The 18,864-nt window shown below is 43.8% G+C and overlaps 2 protein-coding genes across 6 annotated transcripts in view; one reads left to right on the top strand and one right to left on the bottom strand.

Moving 5' to 3' along the window:
* Positions 1 to 1,447, bottom strand: part of VEZT (vezatin, adherens junctions transmembrane protein) — a 110,909-nt gene extending 109,462 nt beyond the window's left edge. For all 5 annotated transcript variants that reach the window (XM_072655605.1, XM_072655603.1, XM_072655604.1 and 2 more), the window contains exon 1: positions 1,317 to 1,447. In XM_072655605.1, coding sequence (XP_072511706.1) covers positions 1,317 to 1,352 — 36 coding nt within the window. In that variant the 5' untranslated portion in view covers positions 1,353 to 1,447. The remainder of the gene's footprint in view (positions 1 to 1,316) is intronic.
* A 305-nt stretch (positions 1,448 to 1,752) lies between these two features.
* Positions 1,753 to 18,864, top strand: part of FGD6 (FYVE, RhoGEF and PH domain containing 6) — a 169,090-nt gene continuing 151,978 nt past the window's right edge. The window contains exons 1-2 of the mRNA XM_072655602.1: positions 1,753 to 2,122; positions 11,339 to 13,784. Coding sequence (XP_072511703.1) covers positions 2,095 to 2,122; positions 11,339 to 13,784 — 2,474 coding nt within the window. The 5' untranslated portion in view covers positions 1,753 to 2,094. The remainder of the gene's footprint in view (positions 2,123 to 11,338; positions 13,785 to 18,864) is intronic.

The following is an 18,864-nucleotide window of genomic DNA, read 5'->3' as shown; positions in this document are numbered from 1 at the left end:
CTGCTTCCAGTTTTTTTTTTCTTTATTACGTCAATGATGCCTTTATGACATTCACTCGCACGGACCCGAGAAGCTTCTTCGCTTAAAATGGCCCCTGGTCACACTTTCCCATTGGTCAATCACAAACGATTTAAAAAAAAAAAAAAAGGTGTATCAAAGAAGCCTGGAGACCAGAAGCTCTAACCTCACTTCTATTTCCCAGGAAACTTCCAACGCCATAGGCAAAAAAAGCAGCAACTATCCCCAGGGCTTTCCAGTAGAATTGAAGATCCTGGAGGTCAGGGACTTTGTGTTTTTCTATGAGCATCTCCAGTGCCCAGGTAGAGCAGAGGCTTTAAGTGAGATTTTAATTGCTTGCACTTGCAACCTCAGCCCCCGCCCCAGATTGTGGCAGGAAGGTGTGCAGAGAGACAGGAGACTACCAGACAACACAGAAGTGTCCTGAGGGCAGGGGCTGGTTTTTGGTGGTGTTTTCTTCGGGGGGGGGGGGGGGGGGTTCTCCAATGCCTTAGCACAGAACCGGGGACCACTAAACCCAGCCGCATACTGAATTAGAGAACACAGTGATATCTGTCTACTGTACCGTTATTTCTTATGTTGAACATTTCCCAATTGCATTTGAATCGGATTGGGGCTGTCCGACTCGGTTAGACTGGTAGCAGACTGCTACCTGTAACAGGGGCCTCCGGGCACAGAGGACCAGATCCCCCCGGAGCATCCTGGGTCCCCAGGGATCTCCTCCACCCCAGGATCGCGGTGTATGGGAGAGCATCCCGTGGGACTCGTGGACGGCCAGAGCTGGGGGAAGACCCTGGGGTGTGCCAAGGTGGAGGGCCTGCGGACGCGGGGATTGGGGTGGGGGGGCTCCGAGCGAAGCGCCTGCTCGGGGTGGGGATCCCGGGGAGGCGCCTCGGGGGAGGGGGACCTGGGATGCCCAGAGCCGGGGCCAGCCCCGGGGGCGCGCACAGCTGGGGGAAGGCCGGGGGAGCAGAGGGCGGGGTTCCCGGGGGCGCGCATGGCCGGGGTGGTCCAGGAAACCCAGCGCGGGGAGAAGGCCCCGGGGCGCGGGGAGACGGGGCGGACCTGGGGAAAAGCCGGGCTGGGGCCCCGGACACGCGTTCCCTCGGGCGAGGCGAGGGAAAGGATAGAGGCGCGCCGCCCTCCCCTCACACCTGTCAGCCCAGCCCGCCCCGCCCCGCTCCGCGCCGCCCGGCCCCGCCCGGGCCTGTGGAGCCCCCGGCCCCGCACCCCCTTCCGTACCGACCCTGGTGCAGGCCCCGGTTCGGGCGGCGCCGCCGCCTCCATCTTCCCCCTACCTCAAACACCACTTCTTCGTCAAAGTCCGGTGTCATCCTTCTCCGCCATGCCACCCGCCCCGGCACGATGGGAAATGAAGTCCGTCAGCCCGGGGGGCGGGACGTGCCGGCCTCGGGTCTGGCGCCAGAGCGACACGGAACTACAACTCCCAGCATGGCCCGCGGCTAGCGCGCCCTCTCTTCCGGCCAGCCGAGGGGCAGGGGCGGGGACGGGGAGGGGACAAACGAATGATTGAAATGCTGAGATTCCCCTGGGCTGGAAGTTTAGCTGTTCTCGCTACCGCCCTTAGGGGGCGCTGAGAGGGCCGGGATTCGCGGTTGGTTTTTTTTCTTTTCCTTTTTTTTCCCCGGAGCGCGTGCCGAGGGAGCGCGCTCGCTCTTCGGAACGCCTCCCTCGGATCGCGGCCAGCTGGAGCCTGCACGCGCCGGGGGTGGGGGGCCAGAGGGAGGAACGCACTGAGCGCCCGGGGAATCTTCCCGGGAGCTCGTCCTGGGAGGCGCTCGAGCTTTGGGAACCTTCCCCGGGAGCCCGGCTCGGGGGCGCTCGCGCGCTCCTCGCCCCTCGGCCGGCCGGGCGGCTGGCGTGGGGAGAGCCCCCCGGAGCCGGAGCCGAGCCGAGCCGAGCCGAGCCGGCCGCTGCCTCTGTACCGGCGGAGCTGCCGCGCACCCGGATTCCCACCCCCCACAGCGGAGACGATGCATTAGGGAGGATTAAAAGAAATCCAGAGGGGCGGTGGGGAGGAGAGCAGGAGAGAGAGGAGAGCGAGAGGGAGCCCGCATGGGAGCGATCATGAACTCCAGCGCCGGTAAGTGCCGGGGGCTTTGCGCTCGTCCGGCCGGAAAGTTTGCGGCGAGCCGGGAGCGCTCCAGCGGAGTCCAGCGGGGTCCTGCGGGGTCCTGGGGAGTCCTTCGGGGTCCTGCGGGGTCCTGCGGGCCAGGGCCTCGGGAAGCTGCGATTTCCTGCCCCTGCCCTTCTCCCGGGGCAGGCGGTGCGGGCACCGAGGGGACCTGTGCAAGGGCTGCCCCATCGGGCTGGACGCTCCGCGGGCGAGGCGTCTCTGTAAAGGTTTGGGGGGGACGGTCCTCCGTGGCCACTCAGGGACCCCTGTACCCCCCCAGCCAGGAGCCAGGTTCTATGATGGGGGAGCCCTGGGCTGGGCGATGCGGGCGGCTCGCTGCGTGCCTCGGCTGCGGCGGGCTCGGAAACTCAGCGAGACCAGAAACTGTATCTGCGCAGGAGGGAAGGTGTAACTTTGTTTCCCGAGCCCTTTTCTTTCCACACCCTGTTTAACCTGGGAAGCTTGGGTCTACGGGCTGGAAGCTTTTTAACCGAGGATCTCTTGGTTTTCTTACTAGTATCCCTCAGAACTCCTCCCAGTCACAATAATGCAATCTTTTTGGCCCTCGTGGAGGGACCTTGCATTAAAGGGATTGTTAGTGGTTCCATCGGGTTTTTCTTTTTCTTAAATGTTATTTTTTTTAATGAGTAGTTTCTGGGATGCTTCCTTATTATTTTAAACACTTCATTTGCAACCACGCTAATGATCTAGGCAAAAGTTTTGCTGTTGGTTTTCCTTAATCTTGGGCATTGTTTTAAAAGGATTTCTGGAAATGAGCACAAAGGAGATCTGCAATTTAATTAGAAAATTGAAGGAGGGGTTAAAGTGGATTTTTTAAATCGCAATTTTAATCATATATTTCACCCCCTCCAAAAGCAAAGTTTTCGTGCTTTATTGAAGATAAGCTTTTAGCTTAGCGATAAAATAAACATCTCGCAGCCCCTTAACTCTATGCAAAGACTTTCAAAGTCCTCATTTCTAAAGTAAACCCAAAGTATCAGGTGAAAAGTTTCTCTGATCCTCTAGGCTTTTGTTTACATGGGGAAATTTGAAACTATCACACAGTCCTGTTGATTTTCCTGATGTGTGTTATCTTCGAAGCAGGGATACTTTTGAGTTTAGCGCTGCCAGGTGTAATCAGATTGCCTAGAAGAAATCTGAGTTTAGATAGGAACTTTCTTTTTTAATTAGCTAATAGCAGGCATGAAAAGTCACATTTTAACATTGCTGCCTATGTAGGTTATTCCTGTAGAAGGTATCTATGACATTTCCTCTTGGATACGTTATCTAACACACTCTTAGAGCCATAGAATCTCTCTCTCTCTCTCTCTCTCTCTCTCTCTCTCTCTCTCTCTCTCTCTCTCTCTCTCTCTCTCTCTCTCTCTCTCTCCCTCTCTCCCTCTCCCTCTCTCCTTCTCCCTCTCTCCCTCTCCCTCTTCCTCTCTCCACATATCCTCTTACTGCCTCCTGCCTTATTGAGGACTTTATCTACGTTGTCATTAAACCTTAGGTCCTTCAAAATATTACTGTACCAGTAAAAATTATTTAAAACCACAATAATTGGGAATTTCGGATCCTCTTTTTGAACCATTCCAAATTGTAAGATATTAATGTTTTAACTGTGGTTATTTACATTTTTATTTAGGCAAGGTAACATCTACTACAGGACAGACACAGATGAATTTAAATCTTAACTATATAAAAGTTAATTTTATATGACATTCTCCTTGATGGTAGCTTGGTTGAATCCCACTGAAATGATTACTGATGTTTTGTGTATTTTAATATTATCAACTGTATAAACAGAAAAATCCACAGGCATTTTTGTGGTGTTGAAAACAGGAAGGTTTCCTGTGTTTAAGTTAGTTATTACTCAGTTGTTTTGGATGGTGATAGAGAGAAGCTTTGAGACTTCTTTTTGTTCAGCCCATCTGTTGGCTCAGGAGGCTTCCATCATGTCTATAGAATGATTGATATATTGTGTCTATCAGCTGCTTTGTGGTGTGTTTTAGAGTAGCAATAAAATTTGTTTTCCTATATTGACAAATGGATGGTTCACCTATATCTGTTCATCAGTGTTATTGGAGGGAGGGTTGTTTTATTTTGGTGAGAACAAATACACAGAAGTCTAGTACTATGGTAGGTAGCTGTGACATGTTTACCAATGGGCTGAGAGACTCCTGGGTTTAGAATACTGTTTAGCGATGCACTTTAAAAAATGTATTATATTAAAAGCAAAGAATCATTGTGATGCTGTAATGGGAGCAATTCTGTTTTATTGGGTTTTGTACTTATTTGTTTATACATTTATTTACTTATTTGTTTATAGCTTAGCAATAGTAGGGGAACTCCTTGTGAGCAGACGCTGTCTCACTTGATCAAGACACCTAGCTGGATGGATTGCTTACATCCCTGCCTCAAAACTTTATTAGCTGTGTGGCTGTAGGCAAGTTACCTAACCTTTCTGAGGCTCACTTTCCTCATCTGTAAAACAGGATTAATAATATCAATCCATGAGTCAAAATTTATTAAGCACCAGACTAAGTCTAGGAGATAGAGACAAAAAGGAAACAGTCTCAGTCCCCTTGTTATTGAGTTGTGTCAATTATGTCTGACTCTTGGCAAAGATAGTGGAGTGGTTTGCTATTTCCTTCTCCAACTCATTTTCCAGGTAAGGAAACTGAGGCAAACAGGGTGAAGTGACTTGCTCAGGATCACATGGGCTAATAAATGTCTGAGGTCATATTTGAACCCAGGCCATCCTGACTCCAGGCCTGGGGCTCTATTCACTGAGCCACCTACTTGCCCCTCGGAGCCTACATTTCCCTTATAACAGACCACATGACTAGATCCATAGACTTGGTGTATGTGAAGTCCAGAAGTAGTTAGATTGAAGAACCCCCATAACCCTAGTACTTAATTCAGACTGCTTGTTAGAAGTGAATTAGTTAACATTTGTGAAATGCTATATAGTCTTGTTCAGTTTTGTCCTACTTTTCCTAGGAAAACCCCAATTTGGGATTTTCTTGGCAAAGATACTGGAGTGGTTGGCCATTTTTTTCTCCAGCTCATTTTACAGATGAGGAAACTGAGTTAAGTGATTTACCCAGGGTGACATAGCTAGTAAGTGTCTGAAGTTGGGTTTGAACTTAGGTCTTCCTGACTTCAGGCCTGGTGCTCTATCCAGTGAGCCACCTGGTACATACATAGTTGGGGCTTATCACATATTTGTTGATGGATTGCTTAGATCTCTACCTCAGAGCTTTATTAACTGTGATTGTAGACCAGAAACATTGGCAAGTCATCCATCTGTCCAACTAAAATCATGAAACAGCTGGACACTGAGTCACCAACATTACCAATATGCAGAAGCTCACCCTGGCCATCTGCAGATCATCTTTGTACAGTTGCTGACTAGTCCGTTTGTCCTGTTTGCTTATATATTTCTGGTGTTCTTAGTTTCATACCTTATTTTCCTCTAGAGTTAAGCAGCTGTATAAATAAAAGGTTTGCAGCATCTCTTTCAGAAAATGCCATAGAACTGAATCCAGAATTTGAAGTCCCTGAGTCTGGCTGATGTCCAAATACTGAAGAACAGTTATTTCTAGTGTTTTCGACTCAAGAGCATGCACACCATACTCTTGATGGTTTGTTGTCCTTTGAACACTATTGCGCAGGGAAACAGCTTCAAAGGCTCTCTCTCTGTGATTCTTTGGGTCTAAGCTCTGGGAGGAAAGCCCTTCAAATTCTGCTAACCCAGTTACTGTGGCAGGCTAACATAGTTATTTAGAAAAAAGCCTATTTTTTAATTATGAAGGGATAATAACCCAGTGCTATTAAAGGTTTCCTTTCCTGCTAACTTGTCAAAATTTTCTACCCTTTAGAAATGCAATTTATTCCCCCTCCTTTCACCTTTACTAAGGTATAATTTTTTTTTTTTGGTTTACTCATTTTCAGTCAAGTCTGACTCATCGTGACCCCATATGGGATTTTCTTGGCAGAGATTACTGGAGTGGTTTTCCATTTCCATCCCCAGCTCATTTTACAGATGAGGAAATTGAGGCAAACAGGGTTAAGTGACTTGCCCAGAGTCACACAGCTAGTAAGTGTCTGAGGCCAGGTTTTCTGTATCTAGGCCTGGTGCTCTATCCACTGTACCACCTAGTGGCCCCTGTGAACAGGTAATTTGGACCTGCCTTTAGCCTGACTCTTCTCTAATTCAAACATAAAAGGGAAACATAGGTGCCCTGCCCCCAAAGATCTGATATTTTAATGGAAGAGACAACATGTATACCTAAATGCATATACACACTTGTATGTGTGCATGCATAACTAAGCCATATATGTTTAGTATAAATAAACTTATTACTGAATATATGCAAAATGAATGCAGAGGAGTTTCATCCTTTGTACCTTTTGGATTAGTTTACTCCTTTGGCCAGAAGCCTTAGCCTAAATTCTCCTGGCCCTGGCATTCATTCTAAGTCCAGATTATCTTTCCAGCCTTCTTTCATGCGATTCACATGCTCCGTGTTCCACTGAAACTATCTCTGTCTTCTGCATTCATCCCATCTCACTGGCTGCTTAGAGCCTGCATTTCCACTTTCCTCCTTGCCCAGATCAATGCCTTGTTCTAGGAGGCACTTAGTTAAATGCTTGTGAAATTGAATGCCTTAAACAGCCTGGGACTGATCTCCTTTTCTAAACTCTCTGTGGTCCAGCCAGAATGGCCTTGGTGCTTTTCACGTGGTGCTCTGTCTTACCTGTCTCTACCCTTGTGCTGGCCATCCCTGCTTCCTTTCTAAACAGTACCTGACTCATCTGTCCTGAATAGATATTCTGTGCTCATCCTTCTTTTTCAGAGAAGACCATGACATCAGAGAAATGATGACATGATTGTTGAATGAATGAATGGGGCTTGTCCTTACTGCCTTCTCTTAAAACACCACGCTTCCTTCAAAACATCTTTCTACATGATACAATTCCTAATCTCCCTAACTGCTAGTGCCTTCCCTTCCTGTTAGGGCATTTATCATCTGTTCTGTATCATCTGTTAGTGTATTTATCTTTGTATATGCTTTATTTAAATTTTCACGTGTCCATATTGTATCTTTGCATAGATTTGAAACTCCTTGAGGACTTCCCTCCAATCCTTGGTGCCCTGTGTGGTGTCCAGCACTCCATAGCACTCCTTGAAGCCCTCGGGGGAAGTGTGTTCTTTGTCTTCGTACTTGTGCTAGCTCTCTGCACTGCTTCAGCCTCCCCCAACCTCCTTGTTCTTTGTGGACACGTCCCTCCTCCTTCCCTCCCACCTCCATAAACCAGGAGCCCTAGGCTGGGGGCATATTTATTTTTGTATATATTCCTGCTGCCTGGCACAGCGTATGTCCTTAGCTCTTAATATTTGTTAAACTGAATTGAACATGACTTTGTCTTTCGGATTTCTTTATCTTTGATGAGAGGTGAGTAGAAGGAGGAAAAGGGGCCTAGGGCTTTTGGTAGGTAACTGAAAGTACCTTGACAAGAGAATCCCCTAAGCTGATTTGAAAAAGCTTTTTTTCTTAGTTTGAGAGCCTGGAAGGATCTTGGAGGTCAATCCCCTTCTTTTACAGCTGAGGAAACTGAGGCCTAGTCAGAGTCAGTTAGGAAGTAAGCATCACAGGTGGGTTTTGGTTCCAGGGCAGGGCAGCTTTTTTTCAGCTTTATCCCATTGCCTCCCATAGCTTTCTTGACTTTTATATGAAGACTATCAATAATACTTTGTATATATATATGTAATATAATGTATTTATATATATGTGCATATACATACATATATCTATATATACATGTAAGTGTATATATACTTCCATATGTATTGATATATGCATGCATTGCATGTAAATGTATATGCATGTATGCAGACACACAATACATTTGCATATACCAATACAGTATACACTGGTGCGTACGTACAAACACAAGTGAGTGCGTACACACGGACATGAATGCACTTATATGTATATGTATGTGTATTTATATGCAGATATGTCTGTACATATGTGTATATCCACATTAAGCATTCATGTTATTTCTTTTTATTATATGTTTATGTTTATATGCTTATACTTACATATATATTTTATATATTTTTTTTAAAAGCTGACTTTGGAAACTTAGGAAATTATTTTGCAAATATTTAATTGCTTCCCCTGCATCTGGTAAAGTAACTAGATGGAGTGAAGCATCTTCTAGTATTTGGCTACTTTTCTTAAGCACGTGGGTTCTTGGTTGACTTGAGAAAGAAAAGGACAACATTCTTCCTCCGCTTGTTTCTTTAAATAGCTAAGTGCAGTGGATAAGATCTCTTGCCTGGAGTCAGAAGGAGCTGAATTCAAATATGGCCTTGGACATTTACTAGCCGTGAGACCCTGGGCAAGTCTCCTAACATCTATCTGCCTCAGTTTCCTCAAATGTGAAATAGGGATCATAATAGCACCTCCCTCATAAGGTTGTTGGGGCAGGTAGATGGGCACAGTGGATAGAGCACTGGACCTGGACTCAGGTACATCTAAATTCAAATCCAGCCTTAGCTACTTGCTAGTTGTGTGGCCCTGGGCAAGTCACTTAACCCTGTTTGCCTCAGTTTCCTCATTGATGAAATGAGCTGGGGAAGGAAATGGCAAGTCATTCCAGTATCCCTACCAAGAAAACTCCAGATCGGGTCAAGAAGAGTTGAACATGACTAAAAAACGACTGAACAACACAGAGCTCTTATGAGGATTAAAGGAGTTAATATTTGTAAAGTACTTCGTTACTTAGACACGTTAAATACTTATTCTCTTTCTCTCTTCTGCTAAAGCCTGTAGCCAAGCAGACTTTTATCTGAGATTTGCTGAATATAACAGGGAACCCTGATGTGAGAATTCTCTTGACTAATGTATCTGTCATTTGGTCTCTAAGTCTAGTAGGAGATACATGGAAAACTTGCCCAGGGCCAAATGGCTAATAATTGTCAAAGGTGGTGTTTGAACATTCATTTTTTTCACTCTCAGCTCAACATTCTATACACTACTTCTAGACTATTATAACTGATTTCCTTTTCTCAAAAAGAAAATCACCAGCTAAAGGCCTACAGAACAGACTAGATGTGTTGTTTTTAACAAGTAGTATAGTCGTGGACTGTTTGTTGACAGATTTATTACTGTGGGAGGTAAAAAGGAGGGTAAACTAAGCCTGAGGTCTTTATCCTCAAGAAGTTGGGATGATTGCCCTTAGCATGCAGAAAGTACAGCACCTGATTCTTCATCACCACCTAATAAGTGGATGGTGGTTGGGGTAATCCAGTGGAACTGATGGTAGTTGCTGTGGTGATCAGTGACTATACCTCAGTTATTTTATCTGAGGAAAAAGCCTGCTTTACACATTATCTTCCAGGCATATGTTTCTACAAGGCCTACTTAATTTTAGCAGCTCAAGACAATTTGTTGTTTAATAACTGCTTTATGGAATTGTGTGTAAGGGCCTTCTACAGTAAATACTGGCGATGAAATCAGACATTGGCCTTGCCCTCAGGAATTTAAAATCAAGGCTGTTAAAGAAGATTTGCTGAACTGGAAATTGTAGGTAGTGTGTTAATACACCATGGTGATAGGTGTATACACTACATTAAACATAAAGTGAAAATCAAAAATGAATTTTCAGTTTGGGAAAAAAATTCATTTCTCTATACTTTAAAAAAATTCAAGTTATGCCAACATTTTTTATTTGATAGTATTTTTTTTTCAATTACATGTAAAGACAATTTTCAACATTTGTTTTTTGGAAAGATTTTGAGCTCCAAATTTTTTCCTCCCCCCACCCCCCAAGACGGTAAGCAGTCTGATACAGGTTTTACATGCGCATCATGTAAAACATTTCCACATTGGTCATGTTGTGAAATAAGAAATAGAAGAAAAGGAAAAATGACCCAAAAAACACCCCCTAAAATGAAAATAGCATCCTTTGATCTGCTTTGAGACTCCATCAGTTCTTTCTCTGGATGTAGATAGCATTTTCTCTTTATACTTTTGAAAGTTAAAAGGTTGTCGGGATGATGGAAATGTCTGTTAAGAGAATTTGTCCGCTATTTTATTGATGAATGTCTTGCATGAACATGAGCACAATGCTAAGGCTGTTGATAAGAAAGTAGATGTTTTGGAAAATCAAAAATACTAGAAGCTTTCATTTTCTATTGTTTTGTGCTCTGGCAGTTTGACCTGGATTAAGTCCTGCTTCTTGAATGAATGAATAAAACATTTATGAAGCCTTTACTAACTGTATAGCACTAGGGATAGTGCCAGAGAAGAATATAAATTCTAATGGGAGAGGCAACACAATATGGAAAGTTTATAGGCTGAAGGTGCTTTCCTTCTTCCCTTCTTTCCTCCCCTTCCTTTCTTTATTTTTTTCCTTCCTTTAATCAGGATTAAGCGACTTTCCCACAGTCTAACAGCTAGTAAGTGTCAGAGGCTGGGTTTGAACTTGGGTTGTCCTGATTCCAGGGCTGGTGCTCTATCCATTGTGCCACCTACTGGTAATATACTTTCTAACTTTGTGACCTTGGGACAGTCACTTGATCTGTATTGGTAAAATGAGTGGGTTGGACTAGATCACCTCTAAGGTAATATCATATCTCTACATCTGTGCTCCTAATGTCCTGAGAGGAAGTATGTTATATCTGCCTCAGAAGAGGCAGCAAAGTGGCACAGTTGATAGAGCTCTGGACTTAGAGTCAGGAAGAACAGAATTTAAATCTGGCCTTAGACACTTGCCAGCTTAATTCTAGTGCTTCCTCTCTGTTGATTATTTTTTCTTTATCCCATAAATAGCTTCTTTGTGCCTAGTTGTTTGCACATTGCCTTCCCCATTAGATTGTGAGCTCCTTGTTTAGGGTAGGCACTGTCTTTTGTCTCTCTTTGTATCCCTAATGCTTAGCAAAATGCCTGGCACACAGTAGGTGCTTAATAAATGTTTATTAACTAACCTACTGACTTGTCCACTCAGCCTCAGTTTTCTTATCTGTAAAATGGGTATAATAACATGGACCTTACAGAGTTGTGGGACACCTGAGAATTAATGTTTGTAAAATGTTTTGCAAACCTTAAAATCACTATGTAATTGTGAACAATTGCTTTTATTAAAATTTACTTTCTTTCTTTCTAGAAACTAAGAAGCCACCCCTGGCTCCCAAGCCCAAGTTTTTGGTAGGAAGTAAACCTGCACCGCCTCCTGTTGCACCCAAGCCAGATGTTGTGGTTTCTAATGTCCTTTCAACAAAGACCTCGAAACCTGCCATAGCCCCCAAGCCAAAAGTCCCAAAGTGTTCACTGGTTCCTGACACCAGGCTGTCCCCATCCAGGAAAAACTTTGTTTCCCTGGAGGAACATAAGCAAGAATCATCAGAACATTCAGATAAGCGTAAATGTCAGAATGGAGATGACAAGAGAACTCCTTATATCCTACCAGTATATACATCGAATACCGAGTGTATCCTTAACTGTGGGAATGGAGACAATTCGTGTGTTAAACACATTGTTTTAGAGCGTCTTGAAACACTTGAAAACTTAGAAAACATCAACATTGAGGACCCTCTGTCAGTTCCAAAAGCTAAATGTGTGATCCAAAAGTGTGATGCTCATAGTGAAAAAGTGGGAAATAGGAACCAAGTAGTTTTAAAAGCCAGCCTTCTGGAAGAGAAACTGAAAGATGTTTTTTTTACACCCATTGGGTTCTCGCCTACAACTTCCCCTTTGAAGCACAGACCTACCAACAGTCTGGAAATGGACAGGAGCTGTGATGCCAGTGAGCAGTTCAACATTGAGATTGTGGCTTTATCACAGCCTCTCTCTGGTTTTGATGAGGTTCTACAGACTCGTAACTGCCATGTGAAGTTTCCTGAGGATGGGATCCAAATCCTTGAGACCAGTCAAGATTGTCCAGAAGTCAGCATTAATGGTGTTTGCTCATCTGACGGGGAAGCCATGGAAAATGATCAAGTGAGCGGTGTTCAGTTTCTAGAGGGAGAGAGTCAGAAATCAGAAGTTGAGGAAGTTGCTGTCTCAGGAAAGCCCTTGGCACCATGCAGCAAAAACCTTCCAACCCCAAAGCCCAGGGTGCCCCGGACTGCTCGTCTCATGCGGCAAGCATATGTCGATGCTCCAGGTGACAGCAATGAAGAGCGGGATATTTCTCAGGAGGACTCTTCCTCTTCTATTGAACAACAGGGGATAAAATTAAATAAAATCACTCTTCCGGGCACCAGCGTTTTGGGCAACCATGAACCTGGTGAAAAAGAAGAACGGGGAAGCAAGAGTGAATTGACTTCAGACTCCAGGAACAGAAAATGCACAAATGGCCAAGATGTGGCCATTGACCAGAGTTCTGTGTTTCCCCAGACTTCTCATAATGTTGAAAGAGTTGAAGATTGTCCACCTACAGGTTTTAGCTTCCATCCTGAAGGTAACACAGTAGCAGACGGTAATGTATCGCCACATGTGGACAGAAGGGCCAGTTTTATAAAATGTAATAAGCAGTCGATGAGTCTGCCAACACAGCTGAAGCCAACTTACAATCAACATTTGCCCGCTCCCAATTCCCTGCATGGCTCTCCATCTAAAACGGACAAAGATGCTACCATCAGTGGTGAAAGTCCCATAAAAGTTGCCCCCAAAAAACCTCAGAGGCACAGCTTGCCAGCTGCTGGACGTCTTAAGAAAGCCGCCTCTGAGGAACTTTTAGAAAATAGTTCTTACTCTTCCTATGAAGCAAGAAGCTCAGAGGGGATATTGGACAAATCTTGTCTTAGGCATTTGACCGCCAAAGAGCATGGCATGTCATCTTCCTTTGACATGCCAAAACTTATCAAAAATTCAGAAAAGCCAGTGTGGAAATTACCTCATCCTATTCTGCCCTTTCCAGGAAACCCAGAATCTTTAAAGTCCTCCAACCTGTCTTCCAACAGTGAGTCCTTCCCTTCCCTCACAAAGCCTAGAGCCAAGTCATTGTCAGCCGTGGACATGGATAGATGCAATAAACCTTGCAAAGACCCTCAAAAGAAAAGTTCCTTGAAGAAGCTGCTTAACATGAAATTGTCCATCTGTTTCATGAAGAGTGACTTTCAGAAGTTTTTGTCAAAGGGTAGCCAAGTTGGAGAAATGGCCCCAGGTCGTCCTTCCAGTAGGGAGGGCAGAGGAATTGATAACAGTCAGGTAGATGAAAAAAGGAACAAACCAGTTAAAGCACATTCTGCAGAAACATACAGCCCAGCATCACACAAGAAGAAGAAGATTTATCGGAGTCAGGTGGACCTCCCTAATGGTCCCAAGGCTGAATCTTTGGACGACCAGATACTCTCTAGGGAAACACCATCAATCCCTTTTATTTCTGGAGCAAGTGACTGTGGCCCAGAGTATGAAAACATATGTCGCTATGAGGAAACCCCAGAGTATGAGAATTTGCCATTTACTTTGGCTCCAGGGAGAACTCCAGGTTCTGAGTGGCAAAATCCTAACACCACGGAAGACAGTGATACAAATGTATATGAGATGGAGGATCCATATGTAACGTCAAGTAGCCAACTCCAGCAAGCACCAAGACCTCTGCATTCCAGGTAACTTCCAGTCATTTTGTTTTGTCTTTGTGCTAAATCGATCTTGGATATAAATGATCCAGGGACAGTGGTCCTATTTTTTTTTTTTATGTCTGGTGAGCTATTACATAGGTGGATAAAGTGATTTTTGCAACTGAATGTAAGTAGGATGGAGGAAGGGAATGAGCATTTATGAAGAATGGGCTATGGTAAGTGTTTTTACAAATATTTTCTCCTTCGATCTTCACAACATGACTATGAGGTAAGTGGTGTTATCTCCATTAGGAAATTGGGACAAACTGAGGTTAAGTGACTTGCCCAGGGTCACACAGTTAATAATGTGTTCAGAGGCAACATTTGAATTCAGGTCTTCTTGATTCCCAAGCTTATCTATTAGAACATCATGGTTTTTGTGAGGATTTAGGGTCTGGAGCTTTTGTTTGGGGGAAGAAAAGGACAGAGACAGGACCTATAATTTCATGGGTGAAGAAACTCCTCCTATCAAAGCACATCAGCACCTTCTCTCTAACTGACTTGCTTGGGATAGTTTTTGTCAGAGGCTAGCCTTGAACCCAGTTCTTCCTAACGCATGTCCAATCCCCCCGGCTGCTTTTCATTATTGTCATAATTGACTTTATTGTGTTGCTGTCCGAGATGCAATCTGAGGATTAGAGAAACAAAGGGGAGGGACCCTGTATAAGCTCAAGGTGCCTTCCACACACAGCATGATTCAGTAAGTGGGGGATTTGTGACTGGGCTGGTGCATCAGCACAGTAGAGTGTAAGCCATTTATGACTGTAGAATCAGAAATTTAGACCCACTGAATGCCATTGGCATTCGATGAAAATCAGAGGCATTGTTTTAAAAGGATTTCTTGAAATGTACACAAAGGAGACCTGCAACTTAATTAGAAAGCTGGTGTTTTATAAAGTTAATTTTTTTATCGCAATTTTGATTTAAAAACATGATTCTGTGAAGGCTTCACCAGTCATAACATCAGAAACAATTAAGAAATTCCTGCTGTGGGCCTGGTATGATGAAATGGTCATGCCTTAGCCACTAGCAGCTCAGACATCTATCTCATCCTTTCCACTAAAGCCCTGTTCCTTGCTCCTCCTCCCCTCTGGATGGGTAGTATTAATTTAGCGTAACCAATATTGAAATACTTGCAGTTCTGGCCCTGAAGGGGAAGCAAAGATGCATGGTCATATCTATTCTTGTTGTTGGTTTTTGAGACAGTATTGCCCAAGGCTTCACTGTTCTGTTGCTTATTGCTGCTTCTCTACAGGTATTATTCCATTCTGAAATTGAAATGATGAGTCTGTATTTGGAAAGCACCCAAGAATGCATCTCTTAGATTGGGTGAGGTTTTTTAATGTCATCATTCATCAAAAAGACAGCTGTTAATATGATTTCTTGCATTGTTTTTCCATCTTGAAATGGTTTTTTTTAATGCTAAATTGGTTCTTTTTGTTTATCTTTAAGACTGGTTCACCCAGGCCACTCACTGGCCAATCCCACTACTGATCACTTGTCTTTTCTTAGGCAGCCTGTTGCTCTCTCCTCCTGCCCCCTAATCCTCCACTCCCCACTCCCCAGGGTCTCACCATATTGGTGCCAGCTCCTGTTTAGATGCCTGATCAGCTTAGCCCCACTCACTCCCCACTCAGAACTCGATGAGCCTCAGCCTCCCCAGGAGGGGGGATTACCAGCTTGTGTCACCAGCCACAGCCTGAGACGCTTCTAATGTGGGTTATTCGTACATTAATTAATTGTGTCATCCTTTTTATATGGGAAAAAACAACCCTTCATACCATCCAGCAAAGCCCTTACGGTCTCACAACACACACAACACACACGACTTCACAAATTTTGGATACCAGGTTACTGAAAAGTGGTTGATGTGGTATGGAGGAAAATGAATATATTAAAAAAACTACATTCATGCCCTTACTTTGCAGCTGGCACTATATTAAGCTCTAGGGATATAAATAGAAGCAATAATAATAATTAGTATTTTATAGTATAAATGTTAACATTCTTATTTTATAGCTTCAAAGTTGGCAAAATGTTTTACAAATACTAATCTCATGATCTCCACAACAACCATGTGAGGTAGATGCTGCTAATATTCTCATTTTACATACAGAGAAACTGCTGCACAGACAGGTTAAGTAACTTAACACCCAGCTAGGAAGTGTCTGAGGCCAGATTTGAACTCAGACCTTCCTGAGTGGAGGTCCAAAGCTCCAGCCTCCAAGCCACCTAGCTGCTTAGTAAGCAGGACAGTCCCTGCCCCTCTCCTCTGTAGAGGAGGACAATATGTATGAAGAAGCTAGGGTTGGGAAAGGGAGTATGGCATACTGAGTGGATGAGAGCTGTTTGGGAAGTTGTGATACAGTGAAAGCTCACCTATCAGAGCCCAAGACTGAGTCCCACTTCTGTTGGGAGGAGGAGGAGAGTGGCCAGAATGGTATGGGTTTAGAGCTGGCTTTGGATTTGAGATCAGAGGACTTCTAATCCTAACTCCAAATTTCCCTCTAACTTTGGACAGGTCACTTAGATGAACCAAAGTATTCTCACCTATAGGATGGTGGAGGGGGACTCAAAGATATTTTAGAGGAACATTCTCATGGCTACTATGTTTGGTGGACAGTTCCTCAGCTTCCTTTTAGTCTTGGCAGGCTGTGGAAGTAGAATTTTCAAGACGTGAGTTCAAATCTAGCTTTAGACCCCAGCTATTTGACCAGGGCAGGTCACTTAGCCTCTGTTTGCCTCTGTTTCCTCATCTGTAAAATGGGGATAATAATAGCACCTACTTCCCTGGGTTGTTGTGAAGATAAAATGAAATAATATTTATAAAACACTTAGCACAGTACTTAATACATAATAGGCACTTACAAATAAATACTAGCTATTACTATTATGATTAAAATGGGGATAATAATAGCACTTACATCCCAGGGTTGACAGCACATAGTACAATGCCTGGCACATAGTATGCGCTATATAAATGTTAGCTATTCTTTGTTTTCTTTATTTTTAATTTTAATTTTAATTTTTATTTTTGGTGAGGCATTGGGGGTTAAGTGACTTGCCCAGAGTCATGCAACTAGTAAGTGTCAAATGTCTGAAGCCGAATTTGAATTCAGGTCCTCCTGATCTGATCTGATAGGCTGTTGTTCTGTCCACTGCACCACCTAGATGCCCCTAAATGTTTACTGTTAATATTATTTTAATTAAAAGGACCAAGCACCTACCTCCCAGGGTGCTTGGGAGAATCAAATGAGATAAAATGTAAAGGTATTATTACTATTAAAATGAGGATGATAATTGCACTGTTTGCCTCTGTTTCCTCATCTTTAAAATGGGAATAACAATAGAACCTCCCTCCCAGCATTGTTATAAGGATCAAATGAAATAATAGTTGTCAAGCCCTTAGCACAGAGCTTAACGCAGACTAAGTGCAATGTAAATGTTAGCCATTATTGCTATTGTTATTTTTGACTTTTTTTGTCAGTTAACTGAGTAACAATTCCAGAATGGGGGGCAAGGGGATTCCTGTGCTCTCAAGGTTTAAGTTCCATGATCACCCATCTGGATGAGAGACAGCTGGAAAGAGTGGTGGAGAAAGACAATTGACGTTGGTGGGTGACTCCTAGTTGGGATTGTCATGTTCCCTGTAGGTTGGTTTAGAAGTGGCCTGAGATCTCCTCCATCTCTGGTGTCCTGCAATTCTGTGACATTGATCCTATATGGTGTAATAGATCATCTTCATAGAGCTTATAGGGTCCCAGGAATGGAACTGCAAGGGGAGAAAAAGAGGAGAAAAGAAACATTTATTAAGCACCTACTGTGTGCCTGCCCCTGTGTGCCTTAATAGATCCATATCTATGGATGGAGGTATATTCATACACACATAGAGGCAGTTTCACCAGTACTGGTAACTCCTGATGAAGAATCTTATCATGTTGCCTGGATATTATCCCATTTGCAGAGACCATCTAGTCCAAGCCTCTTATTTTGTAGAAAGGGGAAATTGAGGGCCGGGGAAATGAACTCATTTGCCCCTCAGTCACACAGGGAATAAGCATTAGAGGCAAGATTTGTTACCCCGGTCTTCATCCCTCCATGCCTTCTCTCTGGGGTTCTTTAAAAAAAAAATGGGGACATCAGCAACTTAAATATTCTTGCTGATAAATGAAATCTATAGTCCTTATCATTGTGGCTTAATTTCTGGAGAGCCTAAGTGGAAAGTCTATTCATTAATCTGTTGGGAGGGTGGGCTTCTAATAATCTAATGACTTTGGAAGTTAAAAAGGGCTGTGGTTTGGACTGATGAAAAGTCCTGGAGTTCTGCTGAGCTCTGGTTGGGGCCCAACGAGGTTGGATTTATTTAATGAATTCTCTAATAGTAATTGGTGCATCCTGTGCTCTTGCTTGAGGCTTTCAGCATCCTGCCTGTCATTCAAATGCTTCTTCCCATGCCTTCCTCACATGGAAACGAGAATTGCCAGTTGTTCTCTGAATTGTACAAAATCCCAGGACGGAAAGCTCGTAGAAAGCTTTAGAGATGCAGGGGATCTCAGAGCTCATCTGGTTCAATGCCGTCCCTTCTGTTGGTTGTTTTTGGTATCATTGGTGGTCCTTCCTTCTCAAATATAACCAATGACATCATGAGGTGATGCAAAAAGAGGCAAAATACAGTCTTTGCCCTTAAGGACCTCTTGCAAATATACCAAAAGAGCTATATGTAGGATAAATAGGAAATAATTAACTGAGGGAAAGCAACAGAATTAAGAGGGGGTGGGGAAGTCTTCCGGTATAAAAGGTGGGATTTTTTGGGGGGCCTTAAAGGAAGCCTACAACTCTTCACTTAATGGCTATATTTTGGGCTCTCCTGGCTTAGAGTGAATGTCATTGGTAACTGTTTCTCTTTGGAACAGCAACCCTGAGGGAGGGGGTCTTCCCAGATTGATTTTTTTTTTCCTAATTAAAGGGGCCATCCCTTGACTCACTTCTTAAAGAGGCTTATTCACTGAATGGATTTTATCTCACTCTAAATGAGTACCTGAAAAGGCCTTAGCCTAAAAGGACTAGG

Source organism: Notamacropus eugenii, chromosome 3 (genome assembly GCF_028372415.1).
Source record: "Notamacropus eugenii isolate mMacEug1 chromosome 3, mMacEug1.pri_v2, whole genome shotgun sequence".
NCBI lineage: Eukaryota > Metazoa > Chordata > Mammalia > Diprotodontia > Macropodidae > Notamacropus > Notamacropus eugenii.
The sequence above is the reverse complement of the archived record's forward strand: the minus strand, read 5'-3'. Positions and strand labels throughout refer to the sequence as shown.